General features: G+C 45.1%; 1 protein-coding gene across 4 annotated transcripts in view; it reads right to left on the reverse strand.

The window, feature by feature from the left end:
- Nucleotides 1-21,477, reverse strand: part of slc27a1a (solute carrier family 27 member 1a) — a 39,171-nt gene that overhangs the window by 5,822 nt on the left and 11,872 nt on the right. For all 4 annotated transcript variants that reach the window (XM_041177281.1, XM_041177282.1, XM_041177283.1 and 1 more), the window contains exons 3-12: nt 20,114-20,508; nt 18,967-19,128; nt 9,839-9,908; nt 9,219-9,310; nt 7,383-7,492; nt 5,296-5,505; nt 4,678-4,804; nt 3,123-3,260; nt 1,440-1,604; nt 742-888 (exon numbers count right to left, since the gene is read on the reverse strand). In XM_041177281.1, the coding sequence (XP_041033215.1) occupies nt 742-888; nt 1,440-1,604; nt 3,123-3,260; nt 4,678-4,804; nt 5,296-5,505; nt 7,383-7,492; nt 9,219-9,310; nt 9,839-9,908; nt 18,967-19,128; nt 20,114-20,508 (1,616 nt within the window). The remainder of the gene's footprint in view (nt 1-741; nt 889-1,439; nt 1,605-3,122; nt 3,261-4,677; nt 4,805-5,295; nt 5,506-7,382; nt 7,493-9,218; nt 9,311-9,838; nt 9,909-18,966; nt 19,129-20,113; nt 20,509-21,477) is intronic.

Raw genomic sequence — 21,477 nt, forward strand, 5'->3', positions numbered from 1 at the left:
AGAGCTGTTTAAGATGATTAAAGGGCTCAATAGGGGAGATGAGGGAACTATTTCCTCTGGTAGGGGGAAGACAAAAACAAGATGGGATAACCTCAGAATTAGAGCTAGGCTGTTTAGGGGCGATGTCAGGAAGTGCCTGGTCACAGAAAGGAGGGTGGAAATCTGGAAAACTCTCCCAAAAAAAGCTTTTGAAGCTGGGGGGGTCATTTGAAAATTTCAAGACAGTGATGAGCAGATTTTTTTTTTAGGGATGGGTGGTAAGAGGTGCAGAACTAAGACAGGTAAATGGAGTTTAAGATTCAATTCCAGCCATGTTCTAATTGAAGGTGGAACAAGCTCAAGGGGCTGAATAACCTCCTCCTGTTATTAATTAACCAGTGCATTGCCAGGGGAAATTAAATTCAGTGAAGGGTCCTTACAATTGCGATGGGGGACATGGGGTCTGCTCCCAGGCCTCTGCCTCATCTGCTCTTGAAACAGCTGAGGTCTGGCTTGTCTTTAAGCCTTTCAACTCTCCACTCCCGAGAAGCACCACACCATCTTGCCAATGCTGAGATTATTGTGGTCTATCATAGGAAACCTACACAGGGTGGCAAGATATAGTTGTTCCGGGGAGAAGCAGCACAAGATATATGCACTTCTGTGAAAGGAGACATGAAAACAAACACCAAACACCTCCAAGCCCACAAAAATGCCTCCGGGGAGAGGCGGCTTACCCACCAGATGCAGTTAGCTACGTACTTGTGGTGTCGACAACAGGGAGAATCCGTAGGAACACTGGCCTGGCGTATGGGGGCAACACCTTTAGCAGGTTCTGGTAGAAGAGGTCAGGATTTATTTTGTTCTCGGGATCAGCAATCGCGGCCATCCCAGCCTTCCCTTCCACACCTAGCAAGAGAGTGGAACAGAAATTAAAAAAAAAAGGTACCCCTGATGCTGGAAATCCGACATCAAAACAGAAAATGCTGGAAACATGCAGGTCAGGCAGCATCTGTGGGGAGAAAAAGTGTTACAGTTTCAGCTCGGTGATCTCTCATCTTTCAAGGGATGCTGGCTTTGCTGCCAAGCTCACCATTTGGATGTCCATACTTAAGTGACCTCAAGAAGGCGGTGGTGAGCTGCCTTCCTGAATATGTTCTGACTTGGAAATATATCGCTGTTCCTCACTGTTGCTGGGTCAAAATCCTAGAACTCCCTTCCCAATGGCACCGTGGACTGCAGTGGTTCAAGGTGGCAGCTCACAACCACCTTATCAAGGGCAACTAGGGATAGGCAATAAAGGCAGCCTTGCCAACGACACCCACATTGAGAGTGAATAGAACAAACATCGTATTGCCTGGCTTAAGATTGCCAGAGCTTGCACGTCCTGCTTAAAAAGGAAGGTCAACACTTGAGAACAGGTGAGTGTTGTACCTGGGGGAGCAGGGCATCCTGCTTACCTGGCACTTCAACTCCGTACACTGCCACATCAGTCATGTCCAGAAGGTGACTCAGGCACCCTTCCACTTCCGTGGTCGAAACGTTCTCCCCTTTCCACCGGAAAGTGTCGCCGCTCCTGTCCTTAAAATACATGTAGCCGAGCTCATCCATAACCAGAACGTCACCTGCATGCCAGGGGCAAGGGAGAAGGCATTAAAAGGGGCACCGGATTTCTACAGGAATAATCAAAAGGCAGTTGAAGAAACCTGAACTTTTCAATTCAAGCCACTTGGCAGACAGGCAGGAAAAATAGAAAACTCAAAGGAACAAAAGAACTCCCGATAGTTTATAGGAACTTCTCAGGCAACAGAGTATAGTCATGATTATGTGGGCAAATGCAGCAGCATGTGGGCACATAGCAAGGTCCCACAAACAGCCAAGTGGGTGACCAATTATTTAATTTTCGTCGTCTTAGTTAAGGAAGCTCGTTGGGCAGGAGTCTGGGAGATTTCAATCACTCTGCTTTGAACAATGCCATAGGAGTTAATGCATGAATTTGAACAGAAGCTTGGGGCCTAGGTTTGATGTTTCACTAGCGCCACACTGGAGCGTCAGCCTAGATTTTGTGCTGAAGTCTCTGGAGAGGCCTTTAAATGATTCTCAGAGGTGAGAGGAACATACACTGAACCAAACAAACTTGGGCTGGAATTTTACAGGCAATGAAATATTCTTAAAGGTGTGATGACGATTACAATGTGGGAAACATTGGCAGTGAACATTGGCTGAGGCATAAATATTGGCCAGAACACCAGGGAGAACATTCTGCTCTTCAAGCAGGGCCGTGGGATCTTTTACATTCTGTCCTGTGGCGGGGGGGGGAAGATGCAGCCTGGTTTAAACACCTCGTCAAAAAGGCACTCATCTGTCAGCGAGACACTCTTTGCATGGATTTTGTTGCTCAAGTCTCTAGTGTGGGGACTTTTTTAAAAAAATATGCATTCATGGGATTTGGGTCACTGGCTAGGCCAGCACTTATTGCCCTTGAGAAGGTGGTGGTGAGCTGCCTTCTTGAACTGCTGCAGTCCATGTGGTGTAAGTACACCCATGGTGCTGTTAGGGAGGGAGTTCCAGGATTTTGACCCAGCGACAGTGAAGAAATGGTGATATATTTCCAAGTCAGGATGTGAGTGGCTTGGAGGGGAACTTCCAGTTAGTGGTGTTCCCATGTGGCTGCTGCCCTTGTCCTTCTAGGTGGTAGTGATCGTGGGTTTGGAAGGTACTGTCGAAGGAGCCTTAGTAAATTCCTGCAGTGAATCTTGTAGATGGTACACACACTGCTGCTACTGTGCGTCGGTGGTGGAGGGATTGAATGTTTGTGGATGGGGCGCCAATTAAGCGGGGCTGCTTAGTCCTGGACGGTGTCAAGCTTCTTGAGTGTTGTGGGAGCTGTACTCATCCAGGCAAGTGGGGAGTATTCCATCACTTTCCTGACTTGTGCCTTGTAGATGGTGGACAGGCTTTGAGGAGTCAGGAGGTGAGTTACTCGCTGCAGGATTCCTAGCAGGATTGAACCACAACCTTCTGACATAGAAGTGAGAATGTTGCTGAGCCATGGCTGAATACATGTAGTACAAGGGAATGTATACAAATTGTTTTGCACTCATTCTTTGTGCAGTCTGCTGTATCGTTGCAGTAGTTGGTACCTGACAGATAGGCGCTGTCTCCTTTCTTAAACACACTGTATGCAATCTTCTTGCTTGTGGCAGAATCGTTGGCATACCCATCAAACCGACGAAGCGGGTCCTGCTGGTTTATGCGACCAACCAGCTGCCCGGGTTCACCTGATTCACAAAAGGAGAAAAAGGTTAAAATCGGTGAAATCCACTGCAGAATCCACAAAACTGAAAGAGCAGGGAGCTACTGCTTGAGCTCAGACTGAGGCAGCACATCCATACAGAGTGAGCAAAGAAAGAACGTTCATTTCTATAGTGCCTTTCAGGACCTCGGCGTATTCCAAAGCACTTCACAGCCAATGAACAAGTCACTCAGCATCCTGATTTGGAAATATATCGGCCGTTCCTTCACTGTCACTGTGTCAAAATCCTGGAACTCCCTCCTTAACAGCACTGTGGGTGTACCTACACCACATGGACTGCAGTGGTTCAAGAAGGCAGCTCCACCACCACCTTCTCAAGGGCAACTAGGGATGGGTAATAAATGCTGGCCTTGTTTAGTAATAGTTACATCCCTTGAAAGAAATGCTACCTTTGCAGGACTTGCCACTTTCTCTTTGAGATTTCTTTCTCTAGTTTAACCTCTACCAACGTTATAGAATTTCTGATGGAGAAGGGAGTGTTGGAAAGGAGGTGAAGCAGGAACATTGCATTGTAGTTTGAGGGGGGAAGGCTTCCGCAACAACGATCTCTGCGGAATACAGGCAGAAGGAACCAAACTCCGAGGGCTGCAGAGATCCACTGTATAAATAGCAAAACACAATTACAGCTTCTGTGCACATGCCTTATGTGTGGACCTGTAGGGAAGGCTGGGCATGATGTTTAGGCATAAACACTGTGTTTGGCAGCACTGCCTTCAATAGTAATAAACAACAGATGTAATTCTGCTTTACTCCAATAGATGGTGACAAGTTCACACAAAGTGAAATGGTCTCATTGGTACATCTTTTTCACCATTGGGTCCCCCTGGTTTAAATTCAGCCCAGGCTGGTGGGAAAATGTTCTCACTCTGTTCTGGCTATCAGGGTTCTAGTTAAAGTGAGGTTGGGCAGTCTGAACCCAGGTTCCTAATGGAATCTGCAGGCTGTTGAGGCTGGATCATTAAGTATGTCCAAGGCTGAGATAATCAGTAAAGGAATCAAGGTTTATGGGGAGAAGGCAGGAAAGTAGAGTTGAGGAATATCAGATCAGCCATGATCTCATTAAATGGTGGAGCAGGCTTGATGGGCTGAATGGCCTACTTCTGCTCCTACATCTTACGGTCTTACGGTAGGTTAATAGTCTCGTTAGAAGAAGCTATTAGGATGGCCAGTGTAGGGAGTGGCAATGATCCTTGTGCACTGTGTGTTAGAAGAGAGGTTTGCATTGCACCCGGCTGGCCTATAACTGCTCGGACAGTGTGTCTGGTGGGGGAAGTACTGGTGGAAAATGACCATCTGCATTGGGAACAACAGCAAAGCCTTATTCCAACCCGAGGCTCCCTCCAAGCTGTATTAACACTCTGGCCGAGGATCTTGATGATTACCTGGTTTGCAGGGGATGCACAGCCCATTGGGACCCCGGATAAGTTCGAGTGTATCTTCATTGACCTTTAGCAGACGGATAGGGTAGACACAGGGCAAGATGCGACTATTAAAGCCACAGGCTCCTACCTACCGAGACAAATGGAGGTAGCATTTTGGTTAGGTACTGAACTACAGTAACTAGCAGAGACCACAAAATATTTGCAGTGAAATGAGTTATCTTTATTGCAACAGTATCTCTCTAAATCCCCATCCTCTATCATACCATTCCATCACCCCTGACCCCAATTTCACATCTTCCTCACAATATCTCACACTGCTCCAGATCATCCACCACCCCCTGGCCCCGATTATCTGCCACCCTCCCCTCCCATCATCTACTCCCACTCCCCACCATCCGTGCCCCCTCTGTCATCTGCACCCCACCCCCCCCATCATCCACCGCCACCATTATCCACCCCTTCCTCTTCCCATGCATTCAATCAGCTTCCCCCAGCCCCCCTCCCCCAACTGCCCCCAGGAAAGGTCCCTGGTTTCTTTCCCTTTGGCTGAGCACAAAGCTTCACTGCCTGGCCCTGCAGTTACCTGAGCGAGGTGGGGTAAAGTAGCTCAGTACCCACCTTGCCGTCAAGGTTGGCGATGGCGCAGTTGCACTCGGTGGCCCCGTAGAACTCTGCCATCTGCTTGATGCGGAAGCGACTGGTGAAGGACTCCCAGACAGAGGGTCTCAGGCCGTTCCCAATAGCTATGCGGACACGGTGCTGGGACTCAGCCTGGCGGACTGGTTGGTTAAGGAGGTAGCGGCAGATCTCCCCGATGTACTGAACGATCTAAAGAGCATACGTTAACATTTAGACAGAGAGGCTAACGACTTAATGGTCTTTATCTCAGAGATGATGCCAAGTAAAGGAACTTAAGTTATGCTACAGTTATATAAAGCTCTGCCTAGATCTCCTTTTACAGTAATGCATGTAGGAATGGACAGCACACTCAGGAAGGGTATACTGGCTTTAGAGGAAGTGCAGTGTAGAATCACCAGAACAATGCCTGGGCGAAAAGGATTCAGTTTGGACACCTTTCATTGACTAGGCTTGTATTCCGAGTAAAACTGATTAAGGTGTGATCTAACTGAGGTGTTTGAAATTAAAACAGGAGTCGATGGTTTCTCTTTATCTGCACTATTGTGTCCAGAGGTTGGGGGGGTGGGGTAGGCCATCTAGAACAAGGGGGCATAACCTTAAAATTGGAGCTAGGCCATTCAGGGGAGCACATCTTTTCACACAAAGGATTATGGAAATCTGAAACTCTCTCCTCCCAAAAAAAAGAGGCTGGGAGGTCAAACTGAAAATGTCAAAATGGAAATTGGTCAGACTTTTGTTGGGCGGAACAGGCTCGAGGGGCTGAATGGACACCACCTTCGAGCAAGAAAACATTTAGCCTATTTCATTTCTCCCTTTGTGATTCACTCAGTATCACAACTGAGCCCCGATTCTGGAGTGAGTTACCTGATGTCAGCATCACCGGCTGCAGGAGCGACACCACGAGCTTTATCGTTGCAGAATCCACCCCCCACCCCCACGATAAGTATTCTTGCCGCTTTAAATCTCTCTCCATGCAATAGTTAAATAAAGCTGTTGCGACTCAACGTCTCAGTTCAGGCGCTACGAGGGGTTACCTGGGTGGGTTACACAAGCAGCTGTGCTTCAGAATGAGTGACGGCAGGAAGGACGGTGAGAAATCCAAAAGGATTAGGTGTTTGATTCAAAGGCAGAATGTAACTCACCCGCAGCCCAAACTAACGGCAACATCGCGTTCAGCTTGTTAAGGTTAGTGAATTGTACACGCTGGCCAGGCTCAGTTACAATTACCCTGCAAAGTTTCTCCATCTTCTTAGAGAGTCTAGCACTCGGGGGGCATAGTCACAGGATACGAGATCGGCTACTTAGGGCTGAGACGAGGGAAAACGTCTTCACCCGAGGGTTGTGAATCATTGAAATTCTCCACCCAAGGGCTGTGGGTGCTCACAGGGGGAGGCAGTGGCATAGTGGTAATGTCACTGGACCAATAATCAAGAGGCCCAGGCCAATGCTCCAGGGGCATGGGTTCAAATCCCACCAGGGCAGCTGGTGGAATTTAAATTCAATTAATAAGTCAGTAATCAGCATCGATTGCTGTAAAACCCATCTGGTTCACTGATGTCCTTTACCTGGTCTGGCCTACACGTGACTCTGGACCCACAGCAATGTGGTTGACTCTGAAATGGCCGAGCAAGCCACTCAGCTGGGGGCAATTAGGGATGGGCAACAAATGCTGGCCTTGCCAGTGATGTCCACACCCCATGGAAGAATGAAAAGAAAAATCACTGACTACAATTCAAGGCTGATACTGATAGCTTTATCAGCACAAAAGGAATCAAAGAACATGGGGATTGAATAGGATAAGCGAAGTATTGGTAGAAGATCAGTCATGATCTTATTCAGTGGTGCGGCAGGCTCGAGGGCCCTTCTGGCTCTTGGGTCCTATTTCCTACACTTTAAATCACAGTCCTGCTGCTGATGAGGCAGATCATCATTACTTGTTAGCAAACAAACAGGAAGCACGTCCAAAGTGGGTGAAGAGGAGATGTGAGCGCCCTACAGGAAGCTGACAGCGCAATGGACTGGAAGCCCTCAGTGTGTACGGCAGAGTGAGGCTAGTAAACACTCACTGTGCAGTTGTACTTAACGCAGTCGTCCCAGAATCGGCTGGCCGAGAACTTCTTTTTGATCACGACAGTCAGGCCATGCAGCAGGCACTGTCCAACCCCAACTATATTGCCTGTTGACCGAATGGGGACACACAATTAAAAAGCACGACCCACAACAAGTTAGAAACACAGGTAAGATTAGGGGTCGAGTGTGATTGTTACCTACAAGGGCACATCATGCTTGTTTGATAGCGAAATCCAGTGAGGCGGCCTGTTCTTTCCTGCTGTCAGTGTTTTGGGGGTGGTCCCTACCCCTTTGATCAAAGCCCCTATTTCTCTGCAGCCTCCTCCAACCCAACAACTCTCCAAAATATCTGCACTCCTCCAGTTCTGGCCTCTTGCACATCCCCAATTTTCATTGCTTTACCATTAGTGGCTGTGCCTTCAGCTGCTGAGGCCTTAAACTCTGAAATTCCCTGCTCAAACCTCTCCACCTCGCTTTTCCTTAAAACTAACTTCACTGACCAAACCTTTGGTCATCTGTCCTAATAGCTCACATGGCTGGTCTTAAATTTTGTTTGCTAACGCTCCTGTGAAGAGCCTTGGGACGCTTTGTTACATTAAAGGTGCTATATAAGTAAAAGTAGTTGTTGTTCATTCATGTAGGTCCCATGGTTTGCTATGCACTCTAATTGATAATTGTAAGTGATTTTAACACAGACCTCCTTAAATAAGGCCTCTTCCTCATAACAATTTTAATTAAAAATAGACAACACAAGAGGATTACACAAGTGCTCGAACTCTGGATGAATCATTTGTCTCTTGACAAGCCTGAAGAATTACCACATATTGCTTGTATTTCAGCGGACAGAATTCACAGGTTATGATTTTCATGTCTACACATGATATCAGCCACAATTCCTAGCAAGTGAGATGTAATCACACTCATTAGGCTTAAACAGGCCATCAAGGAGCTCACAGGCTTAAGTTTAACAGCTCCTGCCCATGTTACAATATTTAATGAATTGTGGAGGGATCTCTCTCATGTGGTAATATTTGATACTAAGGGAGGGGAGACTGGTGCAAAGCCGTATGTTACGGGAGTTAAGCATCTCAAATCAACAAACAACGCACAGGTGTATATATTTCAAAGCTTCAAAGGCCCAAGTAACGTAGAAGATAATGAAGAGACAAAATAATACAGTGGAATTCTGAAAGAGGGTGAGGAAATGGCAAAGGACTTGACATAAGGAGCCCCTGTGATTCTTCTGGCTTGTCCTACAAGTAGCGAAATTTCACAGAAACATGCACAGGGGTCCATTCACCATTTTCATCAATGACTTTTTCAGGCCACTCAATAACATGAGGCGCTGGTCCAGGCTCAGCACTCGTGTGTTCATGTCAGGTGGCCATGGGCTCAAGCCCCATTCCAGAGACTTCAGCACTTAATCTAGGCAGACATTCCAGTGCAGCGCTGAGGGAGCGATGCACAGTTGCAGGGACCCCATCCTTTGGATGTACTGTTAAACTGAGACAGAGAGAAGGTTCACTGCAGGCTGATACAAGAGAGAAGTTGGGTGGGAATGATCGATATGAAAAAAAAAAAGGATGATCTCTTCTGCCCTTGGGGTGACTTTCTTTCCTCAGCACCAAACCTTCCAATCCATCTGTTGGGTTAATCAACTCAGAATGGGATTTGGAGATAGGGAAATGGAAGGCATGGCGCCCTCGCATAGTGCTCAGCAGCATGGTGCACTGGGGCATTGATTCATCATGCTACCTTATACCACAGCCACCACACCAATTACCACACATGGACAAAACCGTGAAAGCTGGAAGGTTAACGTGACTTCTTACCTGCTGAATGATACAGTGGCAGGCAGTCATAAATAATGTCATCGTGCCTCATTCGGAATCCATAATAAGCAAACACAGCCATCCTATAGTACCTGTAAGCAAGAACAGCTAACAATGAGTAGGGTGGAAGGGAAAGGCAGAGTTTTATAATCACAGGGCAGATCAGCAACCATATCTTCACAGAGTGCCTAACACAGGCTACAAATTTTAATCCAAGTCCTGCTGTGTGGGTTCATCCTTCACTTCTTCAGGTACTGAAAACCTGCACAAAGATAAGACTTACCTTCTCGGTGATTAACGGGTTTCTCGTTGTTGAGCAAAATTGAATCATGCAGCACAGAAAGGCCATTTTGGTCCCTAGTGCTGTCTCTTTTGAAAGAGGTATCCAATTAGCCTCTCTCCCCCTGCATAGCCCTGTATTTATCCAATTCCCCTTTGATAGTTACTTCTGAACCTGCCTCTACCAGTCTTTCAGGCAGTGCATTCCAGATCATAACTTGCTGCTGGAAAAATATTTCACCATCTGGCTCTCTGGCTCTTTAGTCAACATTGCTAGAGCAGAATCTTTGAAGTGTCAGAGCAAACGCAGGCACTGATCTCTGCCCAGGTTTGGTACATACCTGCTGTGCACAACAATGGCAGCTTTAGGCATACCCGTGGTGCCAGATGTATAGATGTAAAACAGACGATCTAGAAAGACAAGAGACAAATCAGGTACAGCGTTATGTGTCTATTTAAAATTTCCAGTATACAAAGAGCCTCTCCTTTCCCATCTTCCAACATCCCTACAATTAGAATTATGAGACAATAATGGCATCTGTTAGAAAGATTACCAAAACAAGAGTTCTGATTGCCCCTTAGCTCACAGGCCCCCCACTCTTAACCACTACACAGGGCAATGCAGGTAATTTGAACCCCACTGGCCAATACACAATCAACTCAAACATCAGCCTAAAGTGGAATCGGTCTTTCAAAGCTTAGGAATCAGTGAAAGAAACAGCCACAACTAAATCATCAAAATGTACAAACTCACACTGTTGCCTACAATAAGAATTAATGTAGCATTAAGTAACCCTCGGTCTTGGCACTGCACTGGCCAATGCTGCTCACGTGCTTATCTCACACACTAAGGAGGAGGCGTACTGTCACAGCACTAAGGAGTGATGACTGAACTGCAATACAGAGGCGTAAGAGACAGACCAGCCTGTCCACGTTTGGCCATTAAGAGCTGCTGCTGGCAGTTTGAGAGGTTTCAGGATACAATGTCCAACCCTCTACACCTGCTCTCCTGGTCCTGCTTGCTGAGATTTGGAGGGAGAGCCAGCCAGTGAGTGAGATACCCAGTCCACTCCTGCTTCATAGGCTGCAAGTGGCAGACCGGGAAGCAGGGAGGATGGTCATGACGATCGGCTGAAAGGATAAATTGCACCGATAACTTAGTCGCACATTTTTCCATCTATCCAAAACAGAAAGCTGTTCACTGCGGAAGTGGTGTAACTGAAATACTGCATTTCTGTCACTAAGGAACCCTATGGGGCTGAATGAATACATTAGCTAGTCAACAGTAGTGCTTCAGATGTTTATAGCAGAGCAAGCTGCCATTTGGCTCCAAGCCTGGACCAGTTCTTTGCTATAATCCAAAACTAATCTCACTACCCTGCGTTCTCCCAACAGTCCTGTATATTCTTTGGTTTCAAATGTTTATCTAACTTTCCCTTTTTAGATTCAATGGTCACCGCCTCAACCGCTCCCTGCGGCAAGTCAATTCCATGCTTTAGCAGCCCTCTGTGTAATGAGGGTTTACCTAATCTTGCTTGCTAGAATTGACACCAAGAGATTAAAGTGATGTCTCCTGGGCACATACTGCTCAATGAGAGGAAACAGTCTTGCCTATTCATCAGACTAAAGCTCTTCCGAGTTTTAAAAATTAAATCTCTGTTTACTATTCCAGCTGGCACAGACACGATGGGTCGAATGGCCTCCTTCTGTGCTGTACGCATTCTATGACTCTTCATTCGAGAAGTTTTACATACTTGAAATCAGTTAAAATGTGTAGTACAGAACAATAGGCCATTCAGGGGTGATGTCAAGAAGCACTTCTTCACACAAAGGGTGGTAGAAACCTGGAACTCTCTCACCCCACAAAGCTGTTGTGGGGGGAAAGGGGGTGGGGTGGGGGGTGGAAAAGCGGGTGGAGGGTGGGGGTCAAATTAAATTTTCAAAATGGAGATTCATCAGTTTGGTAGGGAACAGCATCAAGGGTTGTGGAATAAAAGCAGGCTGATGAAGTCAGGGTACAGATTAGTCAAAACCCTCAACTGCGCAGTGGGACAGGCTCAAGGGGCTGAATGGCCTCCTGCTCCTAGAAAACCAGAGCTTGCTTTAAACGATGGCGCGCTTCAGGCCTTTCAGGAATCGAGTGCTTCTAAAAAATTTTTTTAAAACCCTGCCCACAGAGGAGCCAAAATAGTCGAGGGCACATTCAGTGGCATTGAAGTTTCAGGGCTCGTGCTCAGACACACTGCACCTCAGCCATGCCGAATGGCCCTGAGCTTTATTTCAGTTCTACGGGAGCCTTGTTGGATTGCTCCATGTGGAGGTGCAACGTTTGCTAGTTAGAGTCATGTGAAATGTCAGAGGGAAAAACAGCAAACCAACCTGCTTGCAAGAATCCAATTGTTACCCAACTAATTTTGGAACAGCGGCTATTTACGTCACCTGACATCTGGTGTGTGATGACACCAGAACATTTTCTAAGTCTGCCGTGAACATAGTTTTACATTAACTCAGGCTCAGTTGGATGATTTTTTTAATTATTCATTCACAGGATGTGGCCATCGCTGGCTGGGCCAGCATTTACTGCCCACCCCTACTTGCCCTTGAGAAGGCGGTGGTGAGCTGCCTTCTTGAACCGCTGCAGTCCATGTGCTGTAGATACACCCACAGTGCTGTTAGGGAGGGAGTTCCAGGATTTTGACTCAGTGACTGTTGCACCCCCGCCCCCACTACACTCCCTAGTCACCTCCTGAAGACACTGGTAATTCTCTGTTACTGGCAGTTCACTACGACAGTGCTCTGCATAAGTAACCACTCAATACCCTCACAAAACACAAGGCAAAAACTTACCAATGTTAAATTAAATCAATTCCCAAATGCATATGAACTAATACGGTCTCTCACATGGTTTTTTTTAAAAGTTAACAATCTAAAAGGGCACAATAGTGTTCAAAATAATATCGATTATATCAGTCTCGCCTCCAATGTTAAACACAGCCCAAGCTCTGAAAAGCAACAGAACATGCATTTTTTTTTTAAAAACATATGACTGAAAGCCTTCAATCTCAGCATGAAATGCAATGCTGTAGGGGGTCTCAGTCACTGGGTTTCTGCCAATAACAGAGAATTACCAGTGTCTTGTGGAGGTGATTAGGGAGTGTGGTGGGGGCGGAGGGTGCAACAGTCACTGGGTCAAAATCCTGGAACTCCCTCCCTAACCGCACTGTGAGTGTATCTACAGCACATGGACTGGCGTTTCATTAGCTGGTGGCTGGGAGGATGGAGCCAGACAAGTTTAACTCATTTTCAGTTCTCCTCTACCTGGTATTGAGAGGAGTGGAGAGCGGGACACCATGGGCAGACTACTTGACCTGCTTTAATGTAGCACTTGTATCTCAGAAAAACACCCATCAGTGCCTCATATGCCATTACTTTGAAATGTATGCACTGTTATGTGCACAAATTGGGCAACTATTTAGCATACACCAAGATCCCACAAGCATCAGGGAACTGGATGATCAGTTAATGTATTTTTTGATGGGTTTGGTTGGCCAGACACTGAAAGAACACCCTGTACAACTTGGAGTGGTGCCATGGGCTGCGCAGTCAAGGTGACTAACAAAATGCTTTTCCTTCATCTGGCAGGAGCTAAATGACTCCAGAGTTAAACAACTGCAGCTATGAGGATAGACGGGAGGGGTTGAGTCTGTTTTCCTTGGAGAAAAGAAAGCTTAGAGGAGACTTGGTAGAGGCATTCAAGATCCTGAGGGCCTCCTGAAGGGTATGGACAGGGTAAATAGTAAGAAACTATTCCCACTCAAGAGAACATCAAGAACTAGAGGGCACAGGTTCAAAATAATGGGCAAAAGGAGAAGTGATGGGAGGAAAACTTTTTTCACCCAGAGGGTGGTTGGAGTCTGGAACAAACTTCCTGAAATGGTGGTGGAGGCAGGTTCGATTGAGGCATTCAAAAGGGAATTGGATTGCTATCTGAAAAGAATGAATATGCAGGGTTACAGGGTTAAGGCAGGGGAGTGGGATTAGGTTGAATGCTCTTTCAGCGAGCTAGTGCAGGCTTGATGGGCCGAATGGCTGCCTCCTGCACTGTAAAGACTCTATCCAGCTTTTATCTGCTTTGTTTTCTGTCTGCTAACCATTCAACTGTAACTGGCAAAGTGTACGCATTATTGATACTTTTACAGTGACAATATCAATCACAGCGGAGGGCTCAATACCCTATGACTGCTTCCTGTTCTCATGTAAAGGGCGAGCATAATCAACCTTTCTAACCGCGTCAGAGGTATCACATCACTAAGCCCCTGAAGGTGGCCATTGGAGAAGCAGACTGCTAGAATGCACTGCCTGAAATGGCAGTGGACACACATGCATTTGAAACTTTTAAAAGGGAACTCGACATATACTTGAAAAGCACAAATTTGCTGGGCTCTGTGGAAAGAATGGGGCTCATTGGAAAGCTCTTTCTGGCACAGGCCTGATGGGACAAATGGCATGTGCTCTATGATTAGTAATTTAAAAACATAGGAAGTTTTTGGCACAGGAGGAGGCTGTTCTTCCAGTTCCACAGATGTCCCTTAAACTCGATAAAGCTGGCACAAAGAGTTCTTCAAAAGAACAAAAAGTAGGTTACTGATCACTGAATTTCTGCGCACGTGAACAGATTGTCACAATTCTCTTTGGTGCTTCAAGCTTGGGTGGAGGGAGGGGAGGGTGAGTTTTAGTCTAAAGATTCTCTCTTTTATGCCTCAACAATGTAAGCTATGACTCCATTTAAAACCTCTGAAGTGGAACAAAGGTTATGATTCCCCAGCAGTAGGAAGTAGGTGAAAGGCTGAATTCTGAGTCCGTGCCTGTCACCCTTGCTCATGTTTACGGGTGTGACTCATGGGCAGAAAACACATTCAGGGTATGATAAGGCTTGATAAGTACATATTATGCTGAGCAAAGAGAGTGAGGAAAAAAAAGCACAGAACAATTTCTTGACATCTCAGAATCACAAGAATGATTACATTCAGCCCATCATGTCTGCTATCCACCCAGTACATTTCCCTGCATTGAACTTCAATGTGCCACTTGGCTGCCCATTCCGCCAACTTGTCTACGTCCTTTTGAAGTTGTACACTTTCCTCTTCTCAGCTCACAATGCTTCGAAGTTTCTTATCATCTGTAAATTTTGCCCTGTATACCAAGGTCTAGGTCATTAATAAATATCAGGAAAAGCAAGGGTCCCAATTCTGGCCCCATGGGGAACTCCACTACAAACCTCCCTCCAGCCTGAAAAACATCCATTAACCACTACCCTCTATTTCCTGTCTTTCAGTCAATTTTGTATTCATGTTGCTACTATCCTTTTTATTCCATGAGCTATAATTTGCTCACAAATCTGTTGTGCGGCACTGCATCAAGTGCCTTTTGGAAATCCTGAAATGATAAGAGTTAATTCAGAAGCCAAAAGGAAAAAGGAGTGCACATGTGCACACTCCAACCCATTTCACTCTCCTTTCTAATGGATCTCCCATAGATAGTTTGGAGTCTGAAGTCCTGTTGCGATGTTTAGCTTTTGAGCTGGCATATTGCTTTATGACCATTGCTTAAGTGCCGAGAATCTAGGTAATGCTAGCTGGTTATAAATCCCTGAAGTGAATGAGAGGTCAAATACTTTGTTTACACATTTCAGGCTCCAGATTAGAAACACAATAAAATGCCTGGCTTACTCCTTTTTTTTAAATAAGCAATGGCGTCTGTAGTGTGACAGATTCATGCCTGACTTCAAGTTTCTGTTATACCAACTTGATCAACTTCCTTCACAATAAATTGGAAATGTCATTTTACACAAATCAGGATGCTATTGTCAAAGTGCAATGGGGAAAGCATTTCAGGAAGTATTGTAATACTTAAGTGTGTGCTACTTGCAAGGTCATAATCAGTACATCATCCGTGCTCTGCTATTGACTTCTCTCTGTTGCAGTGAGATGCCAAATTGGTGAGGAGAATGAGCTGCTGAGGTTGGAAAATGTGAGGAAGTGCTTGCGAAATTTAACTCCACAATGTGTAATGTTGGGAACTCCTAAGGTGGTGGAATCAGGTTCCAGATGAACTTTCCAAAGGACATGCAGTTGAAGAGGACTAATTTGCAGGGTTACAGTGAAAAAATAGTTAGGGTTGTTGGACTAAATTGGACAGCTCTTTTAAAGAGTCAGCACAGGCACAATAGGACAAATGTCCTCCTTCTGTGCTGTAGGATTCTAACTCCTGGACTATTAGCCCAGTTGCATAACCACTGGGTTACCAAACCCTGTATTATATCTTTTAAGTCCTTTCTAGCACTTGCTATGCTTTTACTGAGATAAAGGCCAAGTACCATAAAGAACCCAAAAGTTGATCACAGCTTGTAATATGGTTGTGGCGATGGAGTAGGAAGGATTCTGGAGTTGGCTTGAATCACAAGCAAAAAAAGGACGTCTATGGATCCCAGGCTGAGGACTGGGCAAGATGGCAGGATGGAAAGTGAAGAAACTTAATCTTTAGAGCCCTTGAGTGGGGAAGAGCATCCCATAGTGTGGTAAAGGAGCTTGGCGAATAATATCAGAGGTGGGGCTAACAGGTGTCAATTTAATGCTATAAAGTCTAACTCATGATAAATAAAATTGGGTAGGTTTTTTCAAAGCTTAAATATTATTTAGAGTGGAGATCAAACTCTCAGATTTGTTTGTGGGAAAGTCAGTTAAGAGCCTGCAGACACTGTGCTACTACGTTGTGTTCCTGTGGAGTTTCTGTAGCTACCATCTATTTATACACGTGTGTTTAAAAATGCCACAGGGAAACAGGCATTAGAGAGGGTGCAATTTATAAAACGAGTGTGCCAAAGAGCTTATGTAAATGTAGAGATTCGTTTGTGGAAGCAAAACCTCAGATCTCTGCGCTCCTCCTCCTCTTGCGCATTCTGGATTGTCATCGTTTTACCACTGGTGGTTGTGCCTTCAGCTGTCTTGGCCTCAAGTTCTGGAATTATTTTTTCTTTATGCATTCATGGGGTGTGGGTGTCACTGGCTAGACCAGCATTTATTGCCCATCCCTAATTGCTCTAAGGGCGTTTGAGATTCAAACACATTGCTGTGGGTCTGGAGTCACGTGTAGGCCAGACCAGGTAAGGATGACAGATTTAGTGGAGTAGGTGGTTTTTACAACAATCGACAGTGGTTGCATGGTCATCGTTAGACTTTTAATTCCAGATTCTTATTGAAATCAAATTCCACCATCTGCCGTGGCGGGATTCGAACCCAGGATTACTAGTCCAGCGACAATACCACTACGTTATCGCCGCCCCGCTAAATTCCCTTCCTAAACGCAGGTTGTTACTGTTGTTATGAGGCAAATCCGGGAAAACACACTCTTGTGCAAAATACTTTCTTTGAGATCCTCTTTCATGTACAAGTAATTAGTGATGTACAGCCCCAGCCAGAGACACAATGATGCTGGTACATAAGCCCCTCTCACATACAAACAGACTCACATTCACAGAGGAAGCAGCATTCTTCACATACACACACACATGATAATGCTATTCAGCTCTGTGATTAGTGCTGTAGCTTTGTAAGAAATGAAACAGTGTCTTGTTAATGGGCCAATTACCATGCTGAATGGCATCAGAGTGCCGTTAACACATTGAATACTGGCGGAGTCTCAGAAGCACAGACTTTCACACTTGTAAATTTAACGTGTCCCAATGATTTTACTGACCACTTTGACCAGTTCTGCAATGATAAATTGTAACGAATTACTGAAGCATCACTGGGGTTTAACATTTCAGTTTCGGATAAACTGAACACATTAGACTCAAACAGCAAAAACATTACAGCGCGCAAAAAACTTTATGAACACGGCCTGCTTTTTATTTTGATGAACACAAACTAGCTTAGTTTCACAGGAAGGTTGTGGTATAAGGAACATTCCTGAGGGCAGCTACATACCAGAAAACTGACTCCAAGCAGCCTGTGTTTACCATCAACAATGCACAGTACATTCCAACAAAAGCCATCTTGGCTTACAGCAAATACTACCGAAGGTATGGATGCATCATACCAGTGTATAAGCTGCACCCCTTGGTACAGAAGTTACTGTAAAAGATGGAACTGATTTTATGGTGGTAACTGGATAGGATTTGGAAATTCCAAACTGTTTCCAGTCTACAGTCACAATTGTACAGTTAGTATGGCTTTAAATGTGGCATAACGTGTGTTAAAGTTCTTGCTACAGACCCAGGATAGCGGTGTAACATAACCTGCTGAGGCCACTGGGCTAAAAATGGTATAAACGGGAGGTCTACGACTCAAATAGGAATCATTGTTATAAAATCCATTTAAGGGCAGAACAGGGCTATAATGTACAATATCAATCAATCAATAGATCTGAGAAGTTATACTCAGAAAATCCACAACTGTGTGTTTTTTCTAGAATATTAAGGCTGCATCCTTCCTTTGGCTGTGATACTCGCGTTTTCAATAACAGTATTTATTAAAGAGATTAAATCAGGCTCTGAATAGTTCAGGAGTTTTTTTTATAGACTTGTCTCTGGTTATTAGTTTTAATGGAGGAGGGCTGTACAAAACCTTGACTTTAGTATTCAACAACCAGGGAGATGGTGCAGATTCATTGAAGATGGTGAGCAGCAGTGGGCTTGTGGGAGACAAAAGCAAAGAAATATATTCATCCCTACATATATTCATACACAGGGACCAGTCCTCTGCAGGCAAAAGGCACATGTAAAGGTTTCTTGAATTAAACAAAAGCACGGGGGGAACAATAGTTCCCTCGTGCATTCGCCATGGCAACGCCTCGACCAGAGTCAACTTGCCAACCTGTGCCCTTTTCTCAAGCAGTCTGAATTGTTGCTCCCTTTGAAATTTGGCATTCTTGTACCTGTCCAGAGGAGTGCAAGGTGAAAAGCTTCAACATCACATCTCCCTTTGTCAGCAGTAAGCAAAATGCTCTCTTCTAATGTCACAGCCTGAGAAAATGCCATGAATGTGTAGGTCCTGATTAGACTGAACGTTAGGGGAAATGGGGAAATTAATGCTTTTCCACCAACACTTGATGACAAGGCTGTTGTAGGACTTTTGCAATACAGTATTTAATGTTTATTTTAGGTTGTAGGAAGAGACCTAGGCTCGAGATAAGCTCTATTCAATTTATAACGCGAGCAAGGGAGTTGCCAATGCTTCTCAGCAGTGCAGGAGAGGGGGCAAACCAGTTGGGAGAGTCACACCAAAGTAAACCTTGAGTTTCCCAGTAGCTAGAGGATTTGGCAGTTGGTTAGTTGCGAATCATCCACCCCTTCAAGCCTAGGCCTAATGGGTTACACTATTACGTAAACAGGGGAAGCTTATCCAAATAGCCACTTACAGATGTTAGTATTTACATTTGAGAAATAATCCAGTATTAAAATACTCATTACCCATGAATCCTATTGCCAGAGGAGGAGAGGGTGGGTATTTGGAAGCTGCACTTAGTAGAGGGTCAAGATGTTCTGTGCCTACTGCAACTTTGCTTGGATCCCAGTTTCCAATGCAGAACCTCCGAACTTTCATCCCCAGGATTCCATTTACTTCCAACAGTGCTAGAAAATAAACACAGACATAAACCAAATCAGGTGCAGCAGGGCCACAGTCGATGCAGATATGCTGGGTTTATCACATTCTGTGCTGTGCTTCAAAAGCAACTCAGTGACATTCTGTGACAGAACAGGTGTGAGATTTAAAAATACCACAAATACAGAAATAGCACATGCTTGAAAAGTTAAGAAGAGTTGTCAACTTTTATTGTAAAAAGCCTCATATGTCAAGATTAAACTTCAGAGATTTGTGCCAGAATTTTCACAAAGCACAAGAGGCAGCCATTTGGTCCATCCTACCCATGTTAGCTCTTAGAAAGAGCTATCCAATTTCTGATTTCTTTTTGAAAAGCTACTACTGAATCAATTTCCAGTGCCCTTTCAGCAATGAGAAATTCTGGACTGAACTAAATCTCTACAAGTTTATATCTTACTGGGTATATATTTAAGTATAAACAGTGGTCTTATTTCCAATGAAACATGAAATCTGAAAAAAATCTGTGCATTTAGCCTAGAAAACACTCTCCTCCTAGGCCTTTCCAATAGGGAAAGAGGTGCCTTATATTCAGCACACGTAACAGACTGGATGATAAAGCCTTGATTATTTTGCAAGATGGAGCTGGAAGTTCAGGGAAGGACTTTCATCTATCACCTTGTCCCCACTCCATTTTGGAGATCTCTAAGGAGATCTCTAGCATAGAGGCGGAAATATTAGGCACTCCAGGGAACGAACACACAAAATCTAGGTTGACAATCCAGCCGAGAAAGTGCTGCACTGTCGGAGATGCCATCTTTCCGATTGAGGACCCATCAGGTTAACTGGTCGTTTAGCTCATTCCTGTTTGCTATGTACAAATTGGCTGCAGGATTTACTTGCATAACAGCAACAGCATATAATGAATTGACTGGAAAGCACTTTGCTATCTCCAGGGTTTGGAAGTGTGTGGAAACATAAGTTTTTTTTCTTTTTAGCTATATACTGCTGACTCACCGTCACTCATCTCCACTCCAAAGATAATAGCTTTAGCTCCTGACACGGACAGGCAGTGAGTGAGTGCATCCAGGCGAAGGTTGAAGTTCAGCAGTGCACCCTCCACTCCGACTTTTGCCATGCCAAGCCACAGGCCAACGAACTCGGGCCTGCTCTCCATAAACAATGCAACAACGTCGCCTGGCCCATAGCCCTGTTCATGCAGAAAGTTGGCCACTGCATTGGAGTACTCGTCGAGCTCCCTGAAGGTCCACTTTTGGTCAACTCCTTCGTAAATGAGGGCCACTTTCTCTGGATGCCTCTGCACGGTCTGGTGAAAGATCTTTGGAATGGTGCTGTCTTCCCGCTGGTGCTTCCACACAGCTAATTTAACCCTCAGCAGCAATAACAGACCACTGTCAAAAAGGGGGTGGTGGGGGGGAAAAGGGGGAAAAAAAAATCACAGGCCATTAACTCTGTTTTGATTTCATTCTCCACTGAACTTGCAAAATCATAAATGACCAACGTGCGCTCAAGTCAGAAATGTGATCTGCAGTTTTAACCTGCTCCTGAAAGATTACTCTGGTCCCTGATGCCAAACCTTCACTGTCACTTAATAAAGGAGCACACTACCAAATCTCACCGACACTTCTGATGAAGAGTCATACGGACTCGCAACGTTAACTGTCGTTCTCTCCACGGATGCCGTCAGGCCTGCTGAGTTTTTCCAGCTATTTTTGTTTTTGTCACCGGCACTTTGTTCCTTTTCCCTGCAGCCTCGCTCCACTGAGGCTCAAGGCCTATTTGTAGACCATTACTTAGAACATATAGAGCTGCTGTAGGCCATTCATCCCTTGAGCCTGTGCTGCTATTCAATTGGATGAAGGCTGGCTAGCACCTTAGGTTTATCTGCCTGAACTTCATGTTCCTTAACCTACAATATTCTCTCGATCTCAGTCTTGAAAGCTGCTATTGTCCCAACCTTTTTGGTAGAGGGTGGGTGTGGGGGAAGGAGAGAAAGATAGAGTAGAACTGCAGATTTCCACTGTGATGTGGGATGCATACTTCCCGATTTCACTTCTGAATGACCTGGCACTAATTTTAAGATTACTTCCCCTCCCTGTTGATAGCATCGCCAGAGGAAACAATATCTGCCTGATCAAGTCTGTTTAACATCTGGGCAGATTGCCCCTCAATCTTCTCAATGCTCAAGTCATGATCTTTACATAACCAAACTTGGCACTGCCCTGAAGTCTTGGCCCATCACAAAAATGTTTCTTAATTTTTAAAAAGTCTTGCATACTCTAAGGCAAAGATAAGAGAGTAACTCATTACAAACCATTCCAACCCATCTGAAACAATGTTATAAGCGACACTGGCACAAG

Source organism: Carcharodon carcharias, chromosome 30 (genome assembly GCF_017639515.1).
Source record: "Carcharodon carcharias isolate sCarCar2 chromosome 30, sCarCar2.pri, whole genome shotgun sequence".
NCBI classification, from domain to species: domain Eukaryota; kingdom Metazoa; phylum Chordata; class Chondrichthyes; order Lamniformes; family Lamnidae; genus Carcharodon; species Carcharodon carcharias.